Source organism: Gigantopelta aegis, chromosome 9, assembly GCF_016097555.1.
Source record: "Gigantopelta aegis isolate Gae_Host chromosome 9, Gae_host_genome, whole genome shotgun sequence".
NCBI lineage: Eukaryota > Metazoa > Mollusca > Gastropoda > Neomphalida > Peltospiridae > Gigantopelta > Gigantopelta aegis.
Window position 1 is genome coordinate 21,663,399 of NC_054707.1, and position 19,860 is coordinate 21,683,258.

Here is a 19,860-nt window from a genome sequence, read left to right on the forward strand (position 1 = left end):
TTTATTTAATATATAAAACATACACTGATGTATATATTTTGATATATATTATGAGACACAGCTGCACATACTTACATCTTGAGTAACAAGCCAATTAAATCCTGCTGTCAAATTAGCAACCATGGACAAAAACCTACTGGTTCTGTCTTGTTTCCGACCAGTGTTATATGGCTTTATATTGTAGTCCGGCTTCTCTGAAAACAGCACAGGATTGTTGTAAATCTCCTGAAAGAATGAAACAAAAAAAACGAAAGAAAGAAGAAAGAAATAAAAATAAAATAGCAGGTTATAGTCTAGAGGCAGAATTTAAAAAAAAGTTTCTTAGAAAATGATTTCGTTCTGCCCGAGTAAAAGCGGCCACCATGGTTATTCCATATAGGATGTTCTGCATCATATCCCAGCAGAGGTCAACTTTGAAATGTGTGTGCGTTGGGGGTGGGTACCAGAGGTAATTAAATGTCAAGGAGGTACACATTTGAAGCAAAAATTAAATTTTCATTTTGCCCATAAATATTATCTTTATAGCCTTTCTTCTTATGTGGGATTACTTGTGAACACAATTACCACACTGAATTAGCCAAAGTATTGCTCTTTTTTTTTGTATAGTATTCAATACAGAATCTGAACTTTAACGTCAATAGGATCCTGGGTTTTTTTTACGAGAGAGAGAGAGAGAGGGAGAGAGAGAGAGAGAGAGAGAAAGAGAGAGAGAGAGAGAGAGAGAGAGAGAGAGAGAGAGAGAGAGAGAGAGAGAGAGAGAGAGAGAGAGAGAGACCACCATGGTTATTCCATGTAGGATGATGTGCTGCATCATATTCCAGTGGAAGTCAGCTTTAAAAAGTGTGTGGGATTCATCAGAGGTAATTAAAAGTCAATGGGTACAAATTCAAAGAAAACATTAAATTTAAATTTTCTTGAAAAAAAATATTATCTTCATAGACCTACGTTTTATGTGGGTTTACTTATAAACACATATAACACACTGAATAAGCCAAACTGTTGCTTTAAAATTTCGATCTGCATAATATTCAACACAAAATCTCAACTTTAACGTCACTTTTCTCAGTTCATTGATTTTTCAATTAAAAAGGAGGGTTTCAAATATAATATCGGTCTATCAGAGTCAAAGCAACCCCCATGAATAATCCTTATAGGATGACATGCTGCATCATATTCAAGTGGAGGTTTGCTTTGAAAGGTGTGGGGTCACCAGAGGTCATTAAAGGTCAAGGGGTATACATTTCAAGAAAACAGTACATTTTAATTTTCTTCACAAATATTATCTTAACAATCATACCTTTTAAATGGGGTTATTTTAAACACATACAGCACACTGAAATGGCCAAACTACTGCTTTCAAATTTCGATTATGCATGGTATACAAGATCTCAACTTAAACTTAATGTTTTTAGGTTAGCAGATTGCTATATCCTATCATACCTGTGTACCACATGTGTACCACATATACAAATTTAAAGGATTTAAGTAAAAACAAAAGCAAGTTTACATTGTGGAGAATCTTACACACATTTTGATAGATTTTAAAAGTGTCTACTTTATATTTTGTATTTAAGTGGTGAGAAAGTTATTTTCTGTTAAATTAAAATAGCACACCATTTGATATATATATAGATATAGTTTAACATATTAAAGGCATATTGTCACAGACCACTGATCTATTTAATGGTCTAACAAAGTATTACTTGAACAAAAATAATTTGATTTGTCCCTAAATGTACTTTTTGCAGCCATCTTCATAACCACCATACTCCATTTTTTAATGATATTTTGTAAAAATAATTGTATTATGGCAATGGTCCATAATTCAAAAACTAAAATTGCTGAGAGGGTTGACATGGATTTCACTCCATCATGGTTCAGTTAAGGTGATGCAATAGCTAGATTTGGTTTCCAACAATTAATGTAATTTTTCTTTATTATCCATTTTTAGAGAAATAAGGTCCATAAATCCGCGACAGTATGCCTTTAAGCACGTGCCTATACTTTGAAAGGATATAGGCACATATGGCTTAGAAAATAATATTTATGAAGAAAATTTTTAAAATACTTTTTTCTTCAATTTTGTTACCCATTGACCTTTAATGACACCCCCCCCCCCCCCCCCCCCAACTCCATCAAGCACACATTTTTCACAGTTTACCTCCACTGGAATATGCAGCACATCATCCTACATGGAATAACCATGGTGGTCTATCTGACTCTCGGGTAGAACAAAATCCTAAAAATATGGACTGCTTCCAGACACGTTCGCCAGTAGATCTGATATCATTCTGTTATCCCATTCTAGTAGGTGACCAATCAAAACACAGCTTGCAAATTTGTTTAGGTGTGTGGTTTTTGTTGTAGCTGATGTTTTACTGTTGTCTTATTTGTTAGGTGTGTGGGTATTTTCTGGGGGCTATTTGTTGCTGTTGTTGTTGTTGTTTTCTTTCATTAGTTTGTTTTTGGCGGCACGTAGCCCAGCGGTAAAGGTCAAAGGTCGTGGTATGTGCTATCCTGTCTGTGGGATGGTGCATATAAAAGATCCATTGCTACTAATGGAAAGATGTAGCGGGTTTCCTCTCTAAGACTATAAGTTAAAATTACCAAAGGTAAAACATACAATAGCCGATGATTAAGATATCAATGTGCTCTAGTGGTGTCATTAAACAACACGTATTTTCTTTCTTACTAGATAATAATCATTAGAGAACAATGCCGTTTATAATTATGTTTGTTGGGGGGTTTTTTTGGGTTTTTTTTTTTTTTATTAATAATAATAATCATCAGAGAACAATGCCGTTCATTAATTTTGCTCAACATTTCACAGATTTTCTCGGTGCAAGTCTGGAATAGTCAATGAAATGAAGGAAATGTGTTTGGTTTTTTAATTTAACGACGCACTCAACACATTTTATTTTCGGTTATATGGTACTCTTTTCGACTAACAGCAAGGGATCTTTTATATGCACCATCCCACATATAGGATAGTATGTACCACGGCCTTTGGTACACCAGTTGTGGAGCACTGGCTGGAACAAGAAATAGCCCAATGGTCCCACCGACGGGGATCGACCCTAGACCGACCGCGCATCAAGCGACTGTTGTACCGCTGAGCTACGTCCCGCCCCTGGAATACTGTATACTACTTTATTTTCGCCTGTTAGCCAATCACAAACCGTTTTGAACGGCAATAAATATTGTTTCAATCAAACTTAAGTTACTGAGTACTAGTAGCTTGTGCCTTCAAATTTCGTTTCGTTTGTTTTCGGTTTTTGTTTTTATAACAATTATGAGCATTAAAAACTGTACGCGGTAAACAATAAAGTCTTGATTGGTTAAAGCAGGAAAACTATTGTTTTATGTGTATAACACTCGTGTGTACATGTAGGATTAGTTCTACAGATTAGCGTAACAATCGGCAAAACTAAGTTCCGTTTTTAAAACAAAATTATTGACATCTGTACTTCGTTTTTTTTATTGATGGGGGTTGGGAGATTCGCGAAAATAAATGTTCGCGAATTGATCCATTTTCATTAAATCGCGAAAATTTGATCCCGCGAAAATAAAGTATTCTACAGTATTCAAAAGAAAGAAATGTTTTATTTAACGACGCACTCAACACATTTTATTTACGGTTATATGGCGTCAGACATATGGTTAAGGACCACACAGATTTTGAGAGGAAACCCGCTGTGGCCACATAGGCTACTCTTTTTACGACAGGCAGTAAGGGATCTTTTATTTGCGCTTCCCACAGGCAGGATAGCACAAACCATGGCCTTTGTTGAACCAGTTATGGATCACTGGTCGGTGCAAGTGGTTTACACCTATCCATTGAGCCTTGCGGAGCACTCACTCAGGGTTTGGAGTCGGTATCTGAATTAAAAATCCCATGCCTCGACTGGGATCCGAACCCAGTACCTACCAGCCTGTAGACCGATGGCCTGCCACGACGCCACCGAGGCCGGTCTCTACAGTATTCAAAGAAAGAAGTGTTTTATTTAACGACGCACTCAACACATTTTATTTACGGTTATATGGCGTCAGACATATGGTTCAGGACCACACAGGTTTTGAGAGGAAACCCGCTGTCGCCGCTACATGGGCTACTCTTCCGATTGGCAGCAAGGGATCTTTTATTTGCGCTTCCCACAGGCAGGATAGCACAAACCATGGCCTTTGTTGAACCAGTTATGGATCACTGGTCGGTGCAAGTGGTTTACACCTACCCATTGAGCCTTGCGGAGCACTCACTCAGGGTTTGGAGTCGGTATCTGGATTAAAAATCCCATGCCTCGAATGGGATCCGAACCCAGTACCTACCAGCCTGTAGACCGATGGCCTGCCACGACGCCACCGAGGCCGGTCTCTACAGTATTCAATGAAATCAAAACTATACACTGTTCATCAAATATGAATACTCAAATTAGTTTCTAAATGTTGTTTGCAACATACATGTATATAGTGTTTGTGGGGTTGTTTTGTTTTGTTGTGGGGTGGGGTTTTTTGGGTGGGTTGAGGTGGGGTGGGTTGGGGTGGGGAGAGTTTTTTAAATAAGAAAGTTTTGTTTTTTTGTAATTTTGAGGTGTGGGGGTATATTAATATTTATTTAAAACACTTACCCCGGGTCTCTTCCATCCTACTACATAGTTCTCATCCGGGAGTTTGACATTGTCCATTGCAACTTTCTGTGGGAATTCCGGATCCGTGTAAAGTTCCTCTTTCTGTGTTTTTTGTTTTTTCTGTGTTTTCTGCATTGTCTGTTGTGTTGGGTCCTTCCAAGGTGAAGATCGACTGCGCTTCGATTCATCGCGTAAATCGACCGAAAGCTTGTAAAACTGCGATCTTTTATTATCTTTCCGGTAAGACCGTGTTTCTGCTCCAGAAACACCTTCAGAGGTGGTTATAGTGATCTTTACGCTATGGTCGCGTCGTACACGTACTTGTTTACTTTGAGGAAGGTCATCTTCGGAGTCACTGGAAGTGCAATATCCTTGCTTGACGTCAGAATTTTCACCAGATTGAGATCTGGAGGGAGCGAGTGCGTAAAGGTCTTCATCAGATGGCACGTCCACAGCATCGGCTGCATCCTGTCTTTCCGATTCCTGTTCAAGTTGTGGTACAGCCTTGTGTTGTTTGCTGGAAGTGCGAGATTTCACGTGTCCCTGCTCTTTGCTGGCAGTGGGAGATTTCACGTGTCCCTGTTGTTTGCTGGGAGGGTGAGATTTTACGTTTGCCTGTTCTTTGCTGGAAGTGCGAGATTTCACAAGGCCCTGTTCTTTACTGGAAGTGCGAGATTTCACAAGTCCCTGTTCTTTACTGGCTTTGCGAGATTGCACAAGTCCATTTTCTTGACTAGCTCTGGGAGATTTCAGCACAAGTCCATGTTCGTCGCTGGGAGTGGGAGATTGCACAAGTCCATGTTCTTGACTGGAAGTGGGAGATTGAACAAGTCCATGCTTTTGACTAGGGGTGGGAGATCGCACATGTCCCTGTTGTTTGTTGGAAGGGCGAGATTTCGCTTGTACCTGTTCTTTGCTGGAAGTGCGAGATTTCACAAGTCCCAGTTCTTTGCTGGAAGTGCGAGATTTCACAAGTCCCTTTTCTTTACTGGCAGTGCGATATTTCACAAGTCCCTGTTCTTTACTGGTTTTGCGAACAGCAGTGGGAGATTTCACCACAATTCCATGTTCGTCGCTAGGAGTGGGAGATTGCACAAGTCCATGTTCTTGGCTGGAAGTGGGAGATTGAACAAGTCCATGTTTTTGACTGGGAGTGGGAGATTGAACAAGTCCACGTTCTTTACTGGAAACGGGAGACTGAACAAGTCCATGTTTTTGACTGGGAGTGGGAGATTGAACAAGGCCACGTTCTTTACTGGAAACGGGAGACTGAACAAGTCCATGTTTTTGACTGGGAGTGGGAGATTGAACAAGTCCATGTTTTTGATTGGGAGTGGGAGATTTCACATGTCCGTGTTCTTTCCTGGGAGAACGCGATTTGACATGCACACGCTTTTCACTGGGCGTGGGTGATTGCACAAGTCCATGTTCTTGACTGAGAGTGGGAGATTGCACAAGTCCATATTCTTGACTGGCAGTGGGAGATTTCACATGTGTATGCGCTTTCCTGGGAGTGGGAGATTTCACATGTCCATGCTCTTCACTGGGTGCTGGAGATTGCACATGTCCCCGTTCTTCATCGGGATAGCTAGATTTCACATGTCCGTGTTCTTTCCTGGGAGTGGGAGATTTCACATATACATACTCTTCACTGGGCGCGGGAGATTGCACATGTCCCTGTTCTTCAACGGGAGTACGCGATTTCATATGTCCGTGTTTTTCACTGGGAGAGCTAGATTTCACATGTTCCTGTTCTTTCCTGGGAGAGTGAGATTTCACATGTACATATTCTTCACTGGGCGTGGGAGATTTTACGAATCCATGTTCTCGACTGTGAGTGCGAGATTTCACACGTCCCTGTTCTTCACCGGGAGTGAGAGATTTCACATTTTTATGGTCTTTGACGGAAGTGCCAGATTTCACAAGTCCTTGTTGTTTTACAAGTTTACGTCCTTTAACGGAAGTGCGAGATCTAGGCATAGATTCGGACTCTGATCCACTAGATACATTCTGGGAGGTAGGAACTGCGAAACTGTCCTCATCGCGGTCCGCTTCCGATGGATCGATAGAAGTGGTCACACTCGTTGTCTCTGGTTCGAGTTGTGGATCAGACTTTTCTTGCGAGGTACCACACCCCATTGCGAGTTATTGTTGAGTTATTGTTAAATGTTGAGTTGCTGTTAACATGTCAAAACAAGAAAAACACACATTTTAAATTGCCTGATTAATAATTAACAATCTAATTAAAATTAGCTCCACTGGTTAATTACTATTACCTGTGGATCTAACAGCACTACGTTGGAGCTCATGTCCAGTTGACCTTTCATTCGACCAATCAAAACCTTACTTGCAAAATCATGCCAGTGATTTGAAAAGAATTTGAAAACATTCGGGATTATGACGAGGGTAAAATGTGTTGAGTGCGTCGTTAAATAAAACACTTCTATCTTTTCTTTTTATGACGAGGGTATACGAAATGATTCGGGTGAATTGCGAAGTAAGCCGTAAACTAATTTCAATATAAAATTTTATATAAAATTCGTATCATGACGAAACAAAAATACGTGATGGTATAGCTATAAAATATGTTTATACTAGTATACAATTCAGAGTTTATTACTGCACTTTTCCCCCTGTTTTTTAATGTTGAAATAGACCAACAAGTTCGCCTATTGCAATATTTTTAGAATTTGTATGCCATCGAATAACGCTATAAAAGGCGAAGTGTAATTGGTCGATATTTAAATTGTTATTTATAGATGAAATGTCAGCTGAACATGGGAGTCCACGCAATGCTGTTAGATCTACTGGTAGACCAGTAGAGCTAATTTTAATCAGATTGAATAATTAAATTAAAATAAGTTTCAGACATCGCTACACAATTTTAAAACAGTTTTAAAACATTAAACATGAGTTGCTAATGAATTTTGAATTGACTACAAATATTGCTAATCAAGATTTGGAAAATAAAATGTTCCCTGATTACGAATCATAGCGTGTCAAGATGATGTCTCTTATATATTAATTTGTTTTCAACTCGGGGATATATAATCTTGTTTTCTTACACACCCGTTGGTGAGAACACCATGCGTTATTTTTGATAACACAGTTGTTTACACACGTACGTGTGTTAACAATTTCAAGATATACGACTGGCTGCTCCTAGATGATGACCAGGTCACGAATGCTATACGTCCTATAAAATGTTTTTAAAAATAAAAATAAAATAACCACAGCACGGTGGAAATCGATTACACTGTGACGTATAGTTAACCTGGTAATCATGTGACTGTGACGCGTAAGTGCAAAGGGCTGTAAATATCTTTTAGTCGATAAAGATGTTAAAATGTGCTTAAAACCTGGTTTTTGAGGACATGTAAGAAATAAAATACATTCGTGTCTGTTAGATACCATTTATCTCGCAACTCGTTTAAAAAACGTATCAAACTCGCTTTCGCTTGTTAGATACATTTTAAAACAACTCGTTGAGATAAATGGTATCTATTACTATCTAACGGCCACTCATGTATTATTATTTATATAATAATCTGCCCCTTCGCACCGGTATCTGAATTGATAAACAAACGTAGAGAAATAAAGGTTAATGAACGAGTTACCAGTTAGCTTCACAAAGGACTTGATAATATTCAGAGGTGATGATGGAAAGAAATATGGGAACGCGAGGTAGTTGGGATCAAATCTAATTAATTACTTCAGTAGTTATGCTACTATAAAATAGTTTGTATTTGCTTTTGTTTAGCGACACCACCAGAGCACACTGATTTATTAATCATCGGCTATTGGATGTCAAACATTTGGTAATTTTGACATATAGTCTTAGAGAGGAAACCCGCTAAATTTTTCAATTAGTAGAAAGGGATATTTTATATGCACCATCCCAGACCGTGGCCTTTGATATACCAGTTGTGATGCACTGGCTGTAATGAGAAATAACCCAATAAGCCCACCGACGGGGATCGATCCTAGACCGACCGCATAATAAATAAATAACCTAAGAATAATCAACGACACGACTAGAGCACATTGATTTATTAATCATCGGCTATTCATGTCTTATCTATTTTAAGTTCTCGCTCCAGTCAGTGCACCACTACTGGTGCATCAAAGGCTATGGTATGTGCTATCCTGTCTATGGTATGTGATATCCCGTCAATGGGATGGTGCATATAAAAGAGTAGCCCATGAAGTGGAGACAGCGGGTTTCCTCCCTCGATATATGTGTGGTCCTTAACCATATGTCTGACGCCATATAAACGTAAATAAAATGTGTTGAGTGCGTCGTTAAAATAAATTATACAGTATTGATGCAATGGAACTGAGATGTGATCGATGTAGTACCAAAAGTTACTACAGTCGTTCATTTCTTTGAAAATAACAACCTAAACACAGTGACTTGCAGATTTGTAAGCCGAAGAAAAGATATTTAACAATTTAGACCGTCACAAATAAAGTGGTCTTATTTTAAGTTCACTTCTTGAGTACTCACCCCACCTCTTACCGCTCCTGGCGACACAATAAACGTCCAGGTCGACAGATGACTAAAACTTAATAACATCATAATTACCAATGAAATATAAACAAACAAAAGAATATGCACTGAGTACTAATACACAGGTAATTCAAATTTTGTAAATTATTTAATATATATAGACAGACCTTTTCGTGCTTCCAACTTACGAGTTGAATATGTCCTGTACGCGAGTTAACATGTTACGTTCTACTTCCTAACAGAGGTCTCACAACACAGATGTTATCTGCCATTGAAAATCCATGTTAATTAAATTGCCCAACTTCAAATGAAGGTTGCCAACAGAACGGGTTCTCGTTGGCACTAACAACATATACAATTGTGAGCATACATTATATAAGCATTTATTTTCACTCCAAAATTGAGAACATTTCCGTCTCAGATTTTTTGTTATATGACCGCTGTACTTCCGGTCCGAACAGGTGGTTCATTAACCGATTCACACCGGCTGTGTCTTGCGCTATAAACCCATGTCCCAAAATTTCAATGCACAATATTACAAAATAACATAGGCAAAATACAGCCAGAAGACTAACCATTAAACATACATATTGTTTCAATTCTTCACCGTTTCCTAAAATGAACTCTCACCCGGAAGTGAACTGTGTATTGAGACCAGAGATCGGTAACATACTTTATAATGAAACCATGCTTCCTGTGACCCGATAACCCAGACATCTATTACGTCACTGCCTGATAAAACATCTGTTGCTAGCATTATCAGGTCACTAGGAATTGAATTCTGCGCATGACAGTGAGTTATCAGGTTAGTAGGAAATGAGTTCTGCGCATGACGGTTGTTTGCTCAATTCTCAGGTAGGTTGTTTCCAATCTAATTAAAATTAGCTCCACTCGTTAATTACTATTACCTGTGGATCTAACAGCACCCCGTTGGAGCACATGTCCAGTTGACCTTTCATTCGACCAATCAAAACCTTACTTGCAAAATCATGCCAGTGTTTTGAAAATAATTTGATAACATTCGGGATTATGCCGAGAGTATACGAAATGATTCGGTTGAATTACGAAGTATACCGGAAATTATTTCAATATAAAATTTTATATAAAATTCGTTTGAAGACGAAAAAAAACCCAGTGATGGTATAGCCATAAAATCTGTTTATACTAGTATACAATCCAGAGTTTATTACTGCACTTTTCCCCCTGTTTTTTAATGTTGAAATAGATCAACAAGTTCGCCTATTGCATAAATAGTCTCGCCCGATATTTTTAGAATTTGTATGCTCCCGAATAACGCTATAAAAGGCGAAGTGTAATTGGTCGATATTTAAATTGTTATATGACTTCTTCTTTTTTTCAACCCCTTTACTGGTGCATTCAAAAATATTTAATTTTTAAAAGTTAATGTAATTCTTTTTTGGTTTAAATTTAGAACACTGGTCTTACCAACTAAATTTTCAAAATTCTCCTTATCATATCAACTGCCTCCCCTTCCCTTAAAACAAAAAAGCAAGTAGTTTTCGGCAAATACGTTTATATATTTGTGTCCTTGTAATACATAGTCCATATTGTTATTTTGTGAGTCAGCTTGTTATCCCAAACCTGAAACAATAATTGTACTCTGATTTCACAACCAGTTTATACATATATTATAATTAAAAGTACTGAATGGTTTGGTTTTCTAGATGTCGCAGTGTTTTCCAAAATATGGGCGTTTACATTCATTGTGGGTCAATATGTTAATGGAAAATGTCATCTGACTACATATGCAATTAAAAACAAACGCGATGAAGCATTTCCGTTATCACAGTCAACCAAAGCAAGAGCAACACTTAAAAGCATAACATACAAACCTGATTGGTATTAAAATATATCTGGGTTAGCTTTTTTCAATGTTATATGTTCCCTAAATTACTGTGGATAGTTAAACATGTCCTAACTATTTTGTTAATTTCTCCTAGAATGTATGGGAACCCGACACTGCTTATTGATATAATATGACGGGTCTCATTTCTTTGTTCTTGTTTATGTTTATTTAACTGTTCACTGAACACATTTTATCTTCCACAGTTATATGGCGCCGGACTTAATGTTAACGACTACATACATAATAGAAAGGAAACCCGCTGCTGCTACTCCATGAACTGCTCTATTGGATTAATAGCAAGTGATCTTTTATATGTTCCGTCTCACATAAAACTCATACTACATAACCAGGATTATCAGATGGCATCCAGTGTGTCATTGATAGTGGGAAAAGAAAGACATGTTTTATTTAACGACGCACTCAACACATTTTATTTACGTTTATATGGCGTCAGACATATGGTTAAGGACCACACAGATATTGAGAGAGAATATCCGCTGTCGCCACTTCATGGGCTACTCTTTCCGATTAGCAGCAAGGGATCTTTTATATGCATCATCCCACAAACAGGGTAGTACATACATACCACGGCCTTTGATATACCAGTCGTGGTGCACTAGCTGGAACGAGAAATAGCCCAATGGGTTCACCGACGGGGATCGATCCCACACCGACCGCGCATCGAGCGAACGCTGTACCACTGGGCTACGCCCCCCCCCCCCCCCCCCCCCCATTGATAGTGGCTCACTTTTACATATATCACTGCATCGTGGTTATATATGGACTAGATGTTTTCATACACTATACACAGTATTTGTCATACAAATAGGGTGATGCTTTCTTTGCTTCTTATATTGGATACCAAGCTGGTCCATACATAATGGACTGATAACGGCTCGATAAAGTTTTGTTTTTTGTTGTTTAACGACACCACTGGAGCACATCGATTAATTAATCAATGGTGTCAAACATTTGGTAATTCCGACTCGTAGTCATCAGAGGAAACCCGCTACATTTTTTCTAATGCAACAAGGGATCTTTCATATGCACTTTCCGAGACAGGAAAACACATACCACGGCCTTGGACCAGTTGCGGTGCACTAGTTGTAACGAGAAAAAACTCAATCAGCTGAATGGATCCACAGAGGTGGTTCGATCCTGCGACGCAAGCACTTCAAGCGAGCACTCAACCGACTGACGCATTTATTTTTCTCCTTAGAGCGGAACTGTCTTTTCCGCGGACGATCCCCCCCCCCCCCCCCCCCCACCTCACCTCATCGGTTACGGGCCAGATATTTAACAATTGTTATTCATTCTCGCTAGATCACCTGCAATTCCATAGTTCATGTCCTATTTTTAGTACACAAAGAATAACGTCACCAATTGTTCTGTACGATAGTTTATGGAAACGCCCAGATGACTGTGACAAAAAGGGCAAATCCAAGAGAATGGACCGGGAGGGGGAGGGGAGTTGTCTTTCCCTAAAACATTTAAGTGCATTCTTGTTCCACTGATGTACTCTTTCAGGCAGTTGGTCCACATGCCCTTTTGCCTTTGGTCTTGTCCCTAAAATAGTTCTTGGGTTCGCCGTCGCACCTTGCAGGGGCATATGCTTGTGGGGAGGTCGAGGTGTTCGGGTGAGGCTAAAACATTTTGTTTTACATAGCAATATTAGGATATTCATAATGGTGACCCCTGGCCTGAAGTAATGAGTCATTGATGGATTTACCGGTTTGTTGTTAAACATTCACTCATTCGTTCATGCACCCAGTGACCACATGCCGTTTAAAAAAACCTACCTCGAATCTGTATTAAACATTAGCATCTCGCGATCGCCAAATAGTCTTTATTCAATAAATGTACATGCATACACATTAAAGAAAAATGTGTTTGGTAAAATGTGTTTATTAATAATAAATAAAACATAATTATATGAATGCAAGCAACTTTTCTTTTTAAGAAAACAAAACAAATGCTGTGCAAATCATAAACTGCTAAATAAATGTGTACATGTAAATAAAAAAAGAACAGATAAATACACATTCTAATTCACTCTGTATATAACGCGGCATTTGATTGGCTAATCAAATTCACAGGTACCCCAACCAATAACGCCGAATGTGTTATAGTTACGTCATATAATAAAGAGTAAAGGTAGGACACTTCAAGAGTTGTAAAATGTTCTCAAAACATAAAGAACATATTTAACTACAAAACGTTACACTATACTGTAGTCGTAAATGATTATATTTTCATTAAAAAAAAGTATTTATGTAATAAACTTAAATGTATTTGTTCAACATAAGTTTAAAATTCTCTGACGGTTGCCGTATTGATATTTTTAGTTTTTCTCAAGGCCGATAACTTCTTTTTCCTTATTTCCATGTATTTTCCTCCTCGTCATGAACGAACGCTACTGAAATGCTCATTTTTCTCAGTTAGCACAGCACATAACACCGCTCGATAATATAAAAAAATATGTCTGTGTTGAATATGACATACTGTAAATTTAAATTCTTTTTGAATTCGTCTGTCGTTAATATAATTTAAAAAACACCTTAAGTCTGTGCTCGTGGTGAAGGTGTGAACTACACAAGAATAATGCTGACAGAGTTACGCACCCTTTAATTCAATTCGAATGCTGTCGGTGACGTTAGAAAACAAACTTGCTTACACACCCGTTTGGCAAGAACACAATCTAATTAAAATTAGCTCCACTGGTTACTTACTATTACCTGTGGATCTAACAGCACCCCGTTGGAGCTCATGTCCAGTTGACCTTTCATTCGACCAATCAAAACCTTACTTGCAAAATCATGCCAGTGATTTGAAAAGAATGTGAAAACATTCGGGATTATGCCGAGGGTATACGAAATGATTCGGGTGAATTACAAAGTGTGCCGGAAACAAATTTCAATATAAAATTTTATATAAAATTCGTTTCAAGACGAAATAAAAAACAAAACGTAATGGTATAGCCATAAAATCTGTTTATAGTAGTTTCCAGAGTTTATTACTGCACTTTTCCCCTTGTTTTTTAATGTTGAAATAGACCAACAAGTTCGCCTATTGCATAAATAGTCTCGCCCGATATTTTTAGAATTTGTATGCTCCCGAATAACGCTATAAAAGGCGGAGTGTAATTGGTCGATATTTAAATTGTTATTTATAGATGAAATATCACCTGGACATCCTTGCAATGCTGTTAGATCTACTGGTAGACCAGTAGAGCTAATTTTAATCAGATTGGTAAGAACACAATGCGTTACTTTTCATAACACATGGTTAACACATGTACGTGTGTTAACAGTTTCAAGATATACGACTGGCTGCCCCTAGGTGATGACCAGATCATCATTGCCATACATCCAATGAAAACGTACACGATGGAAATCGATTACATTGTGACGTATAGTTAACCTGACAATCATGGGTCTGTGACGCGTAAGTTAGCTACAAGTGCAATGGCTGTAAATAACTTTTAGTCGAAAAAGATGTTAAAAATTGCTTAAAACCTGGTTTTTAAGGATATGTAAGAAATAGAATAATACTCGTTGTGAGATAAATGGTATCTAACGGCCACTCAATGTATTATTCTCTCAAACTAATTATTTTAAGATGGTCAGTGCAATGCATTTGTTTAATTTATGCAAATTAAATCATTTGTGGATCGAATGCAATACGGTTTTTAACGATGTGTTTGGTACGCGATTTGTGGTGATCTTTTTAATACATGGAAATCGTAAATTCTCTTCGGAGGTGTTTTACATTTACTCTTTTATATGTACAATCGACGTCCCAAACTGCGTTCACCTAACCACAAAAACACGAATACGATATTTACGGAAATACTATTCTACAGTCTCCTAGTGGTATGTGAACACGTTAAACTAGTTACCTACATACCTATCTATATTTGTCAGCTACGATACGTGAAACAAAATAGATTGCAATCAGATAACGTAACTTTTTTTTAAAAATCAACAATGTGGACGTAAAACAAATCCATTCTAGTAAACAAAAGTGAAGCACCCTCCAGTAAACAGGAAAGAGTGCAACGTTTTTAACTGCATTCAGGTGCATGCGTTTGCAAAAGGTATCGTACCGCGCATGTGTGATTCGTCATTTTTCATGTTAAAGGCCATTAAATGAAAACATATATGTGTCTTAACTATTCACAGTTGATGAACACTGTTTACTTGTTTATTTTGTTTTTAAGGAAAAATTCAGTTTGCAAGCGTTCTATTCCGGTCCGCGTTTTACCAACACCCATTGCTCACACTTGATGTCATTACGTTCATACCAGTGAATAGTTTGTAAAATATCTCATTTTGATGTATTGATTCTTAATTAACATAATTTATACACTCAAAATTATTTATATTTGTTATGAATATATTATGAACACTATTTACTACAGTAGAGGCACAAAAATGTAGCATGTATACCTTTTGTAGATCTAATATAATAATTGAAAACAAATTCTAATAACAGGGAGCTTAAAAATCATTAAAATTGTTTTTAATGCTTTGGCCTTGTTGATCCGGCACGTGTGAGGTCATTATCATGTGACACGTACCGAGTGTTAATTCATCTTCCTCTATTTTAAGTCAATTTTTACGAGTCATGTGGACCCGATATCTGTAATTTTAAGGAATAAACAAAAAACACTGTCATCTGGGTATCTGTGATCAAATCCATTTTTGACAGTAAAACCAGCATGAACGTCTCGGAAATCTGGGGGATTACCCAAGAACCTATTTACATATTCGTACGCTCTAAATTTCATGACGTAAATGCTGTTTATAGGCTAACCGGTTTATGTGACGTCACGTGTGTGACGCTGACAGGAATGCGGAAGTAAGTAACGACAACTATGCCGAATTATGAATCTTCGTTATCGAGCACCAGTTGTGATGAGTATTAGAAATAAGTGAACTGGGTAATAATGTGTTTTATAGTTGTTAATAAAACAATAAAATACAAAAACGATATTAGGAGCAGCGGTTGTATTACATGTAGAAACGTATTTTTTAATCTGCTTGCGCTATAATTATTTTATAAGGCGGATGACTTGAAACGTCAATAGTTAAGGCTGCCTTCATTCCGAAAAATTATTATTTAAACGATTTTTGAAAAGAAAATGCATTTATTGAATTAGAATAGACCTATCCGTTTTACCGTATCCGCTCCGCATCGCCGGTAAAACTTAATTTGCGACTATAAAACCAGCACGAACGTCCGCAAATGATCAAATACAACATAGTTACCACCTAAATGTCATTCATGTTTTGACAACAGGGTCATTCCGTGCCAACTCAACGAGAGGTTCCCGGGTCACCATCTCCAAATTTTATAAAATTTCACCCATTTATACTTCCATATCAATAATGGACACATGCAAAATTTTGGGGCCAAATTCTAATTAGTTTTGAAATTATGGTTGATCAAATGCAGGGCCCGTTGTCCCATTTTTGACATTTGCGACGGTGTCAAGTGATTTCGAGCACCTTTTGAATGCTAATAACGTAATTCATTATAAAGATATCAAGCTGCAATTTGCTATATTTTTATTTGTGTAGTTAGGGTCCAAAGTTGAGAAGAAAAAATAAAGTGTGAAAAATATACCTGCATACCAGGGGTGGTTTGACATGTGGGCAATTACCCAGCATCATGAGCTTTTAACATGAGTAACTCATGTGCATATGCTATATATGTACCAAGTTTTGACTTTGTGGCTCAACTCCTTGATAGTTAAATGAACTTACATTTATAATACAGGAGCTAGTGAAATTGTCAAGTGATTTCGGGGGCTTTTTGGATGCTAGTAACTTTTTTAATTATAAAGATATCAAGCTACAGTTTGTATTAGTTAACATTTCATTTGATTCAGATAAGCTTTCTCATAAAGAAACATCTATAGGTATATACTTCAAATCAAATAACAGTTTGTATCTGTGATAAATAATCGGGGAGTAATAGTCCCCCAAATTATAAAACATATCATTTCCGAATGATAAAAAGCTAAAATTTAGGGGTCCCCTGGTCAGTAACTATGACAGATGTGTACAAAATGAGAACAGTTATAGATTCTCCATGTATGAATTAGCTAATACAGCAAATTGTAGCTTGATATCTTTATAATTAAACAAGTTACTAGCATCCAAAAAGCCCCCGAAATCACTTGACAATTTCACTAGCTCCTGTACGGGGGTTATACATGTAAGTTCATTTAACTATCAAGAAGTTTAGCCACAAAGTCAAAACTTGGTACATATATAGCATATGAGTTACTCATGTTAAAAGTTCATGATGCTGGGTAATTGCCCACATGGTCAAACCACCCCTGGTATGCAGGTATATTTTTCACAATTTATTTTTTCTTCTCAACTTTGGACCCTAACTACACATTAATAAAAAAATTGATTCAGATAAGCTTTCTCATTAAGAAACATCTATAGGTATATACTTCAAATCAAATAACAGTTTGTATCTGTGATAAATAATCAGGGAGTAATAGTCCCCCAAAATTTAAAAAATATCATTTCTGAATGATAAAAAACTAAACTTTAGGGGTCTCCAGGACAGAAACTATGACAGATATGTAAAAAAATTAATACAAGTATAGATTCTCCAGGTATGAATTAGCTAATACAGCAAATTGCAACTTGATATCTTTATAATTTACTAGCAAAAAAAGTTACTAGCATTCAAAAATCATCCGAAATCACTAGACACAGTCGCGAGTGCAGAAAATAGGTCAACGGGCCCTGCATTTGACCAGTCATAATTTCAGAACTACTTAGTATTTTGACTTAAAAGTTTGCATGCATCCATCATTTATATAGATGCACAAATGAGTGAAATTTCTGGAATTTGGTTGTTTTGGCGTGGAATGACCCAACAATAAATACAAAACAATAATCATTCCCATAATTCATTTCTCACAGAATAGAATATAAAATTAACACGTTTAGATATACATGCAATACCAAAATATTGTTTCACATTTCATTCAATACAATCTTATCTATGCATTGTTTACTTAATTCTTAAAATAGTATATTTGCAAATGAGAAAAACAATAAATGATTAAATTATAAAACAGTGTATAGAGCTGTGGTAAAGAACAATATCATAGGTGATACAGAATTTTTGGCAAGAAGACTCAAAAATTATTTGGAACAAAACAATATACTCAGTATGAATAAAAGTGGTTTACGTGAAAACCACAGAACTACTAACAATTTGTTCATTCTGCAATCCATAGTACAAAAATATCTCTCTGTTAACCAAACTATATGCAGCTTTCATAGACTTTAAAAAAGCTTTTGATATGATCAACAGAGAACAACTATTAATGATATTAGTGAAAAGTGGCATTACTGGCGTACGACAGGGTTGTAATTTATCCCCATTGCGTTTTAATATCTTTATAGATGACATGTTAAGTAGTTTATGCACGATGTGAACCTATTGATGTGAATAATTTGAAAATTAACCATCTTTTATTTGCAGATGATTTGGTGCTTCTGTCCCTTTCAGCACGAGGGCTCCAAAGTACGCTGAATGCAGTCAACCAATATGCTATATGTAATGATCTGCCCATCAATGTTGAAAAATCTAACATTATTGTCTTCAGTAAGCGTAAAATGAACAAAGATCACCTTACATTTACCATAGGATCCTCCAAAATTAACAGCTAATGACTACACATATTTGGGTATCACTGTAGACAAACATGGTAAATTCAACATTGGTGTAAAGAGTTTAAAAAACAAAGGTCTTAAACATTTAAATCACTTGTTAAAATCCATTCTCAAACAATCGACCTTTCAATATTTGTACTAAACTATTCAATACATTAATTAAATCGATGCTGTTATATGGTAGTGACATTTGGGGACCACAAGTTTGTAACAGAGTATTTTACCATCGATGTAGAAAAAGTCTGTAAATAGATTTTGGGGTCAATAAATATACCAGTAATGCTGCAGCATTAGCAGAATTAGGAAGACTACCACTGATGTCTGATATAATTATTAATGCCTTTAAATATATATTACATATCCAGACTTCAAACAACCCACTGTTAACTGCTGCGTTTATTGATAGCTCAAAGTCAGCTCAGAACAACAACCCGTCTTGGGTAGCTAAACTTATTAATGCTGCGAACTAACTTGGAATTCCTACACATCTATTATCCGAACCAAATTGTTAACAACTACGAAACATTACTGTCCTACCTTTAATTGACGTTAGATTTCCTCCAAAGTTTGTCCAGACACAAATCTTGAAAAAACCATTACAATGACACAGATTCCACATACCAGATGATAACCATGTCACCTATATCGACTTCGCTGAGAGCGCATAGGGAAAAAAGCATGTAATTTTGTATCAGCTGCCATTTTGACTTTTTATGGAATATTCTTCAAGAGGGGTGAAAGGATAGGACTTAATCTAACAACGTCATAACATGTTGTGATATAAAAGCAAACGTGATGACGTCATATTATTTTTTTTTTTTATTATTATTATTATTATTTTAATGATACCACTAGAGATCATCGATTTCATATTAATTGTGTCACATCCTTTGGAGGCTTTCACCCCTCTTGAAGAGTATTCCATAAAGAAGCAAGATGGCAGACGGCAGAAAACTGCATGTATTTTTCCCTATGCAATCTCAGCAAAGACAATATCGGCGACATCGTTGCAGTCTCGTGTGTGGAATCTGTATATTTGTAGTGGGTTTTTTGCGATTTGTGTCTGGACAAACTTTTTAGGAAATCTAACGGCAATTAAAGATAGGAGAGTAATTTTTCGTAGTTGTTAACAATTTGGTTCGGACAATA

At 36.9% G+C, this 19,860-nt stretch overlaps 1 protein-coding gene across 1 annotated transcript in view; it reads right to left on the reverse strand.

Annotated features, from left to right (window-relative positions):
• Nucleotides 1–19,860, reverse strand: part of LOC121381145 (serine/arginine repetitive matrix protein 1-like) — a 42,614-nt gene that overhangs the window by 19,325 nt on the left and 3,429 nt on the right. The window contains exons 2-3 of the mRNA XM_041510306.1: nucleotides 4,626–6,802; nucleotides 76–225 (exon numbers count right to left, since the gene is read on the reverse strand). Coding sequence (XP_041366240.1) covers nucleotides 76–225; nucleotides 4,626–6,764 — 2,289 coding nt within the window. The 5' untranslated portion in view covers nucleotides 6,765–6,802. The remainder of the gene's footprint in view (nucleotides 1–75; nucleotides 226–4,625; nucleotides 6,803–19,860) is intronic.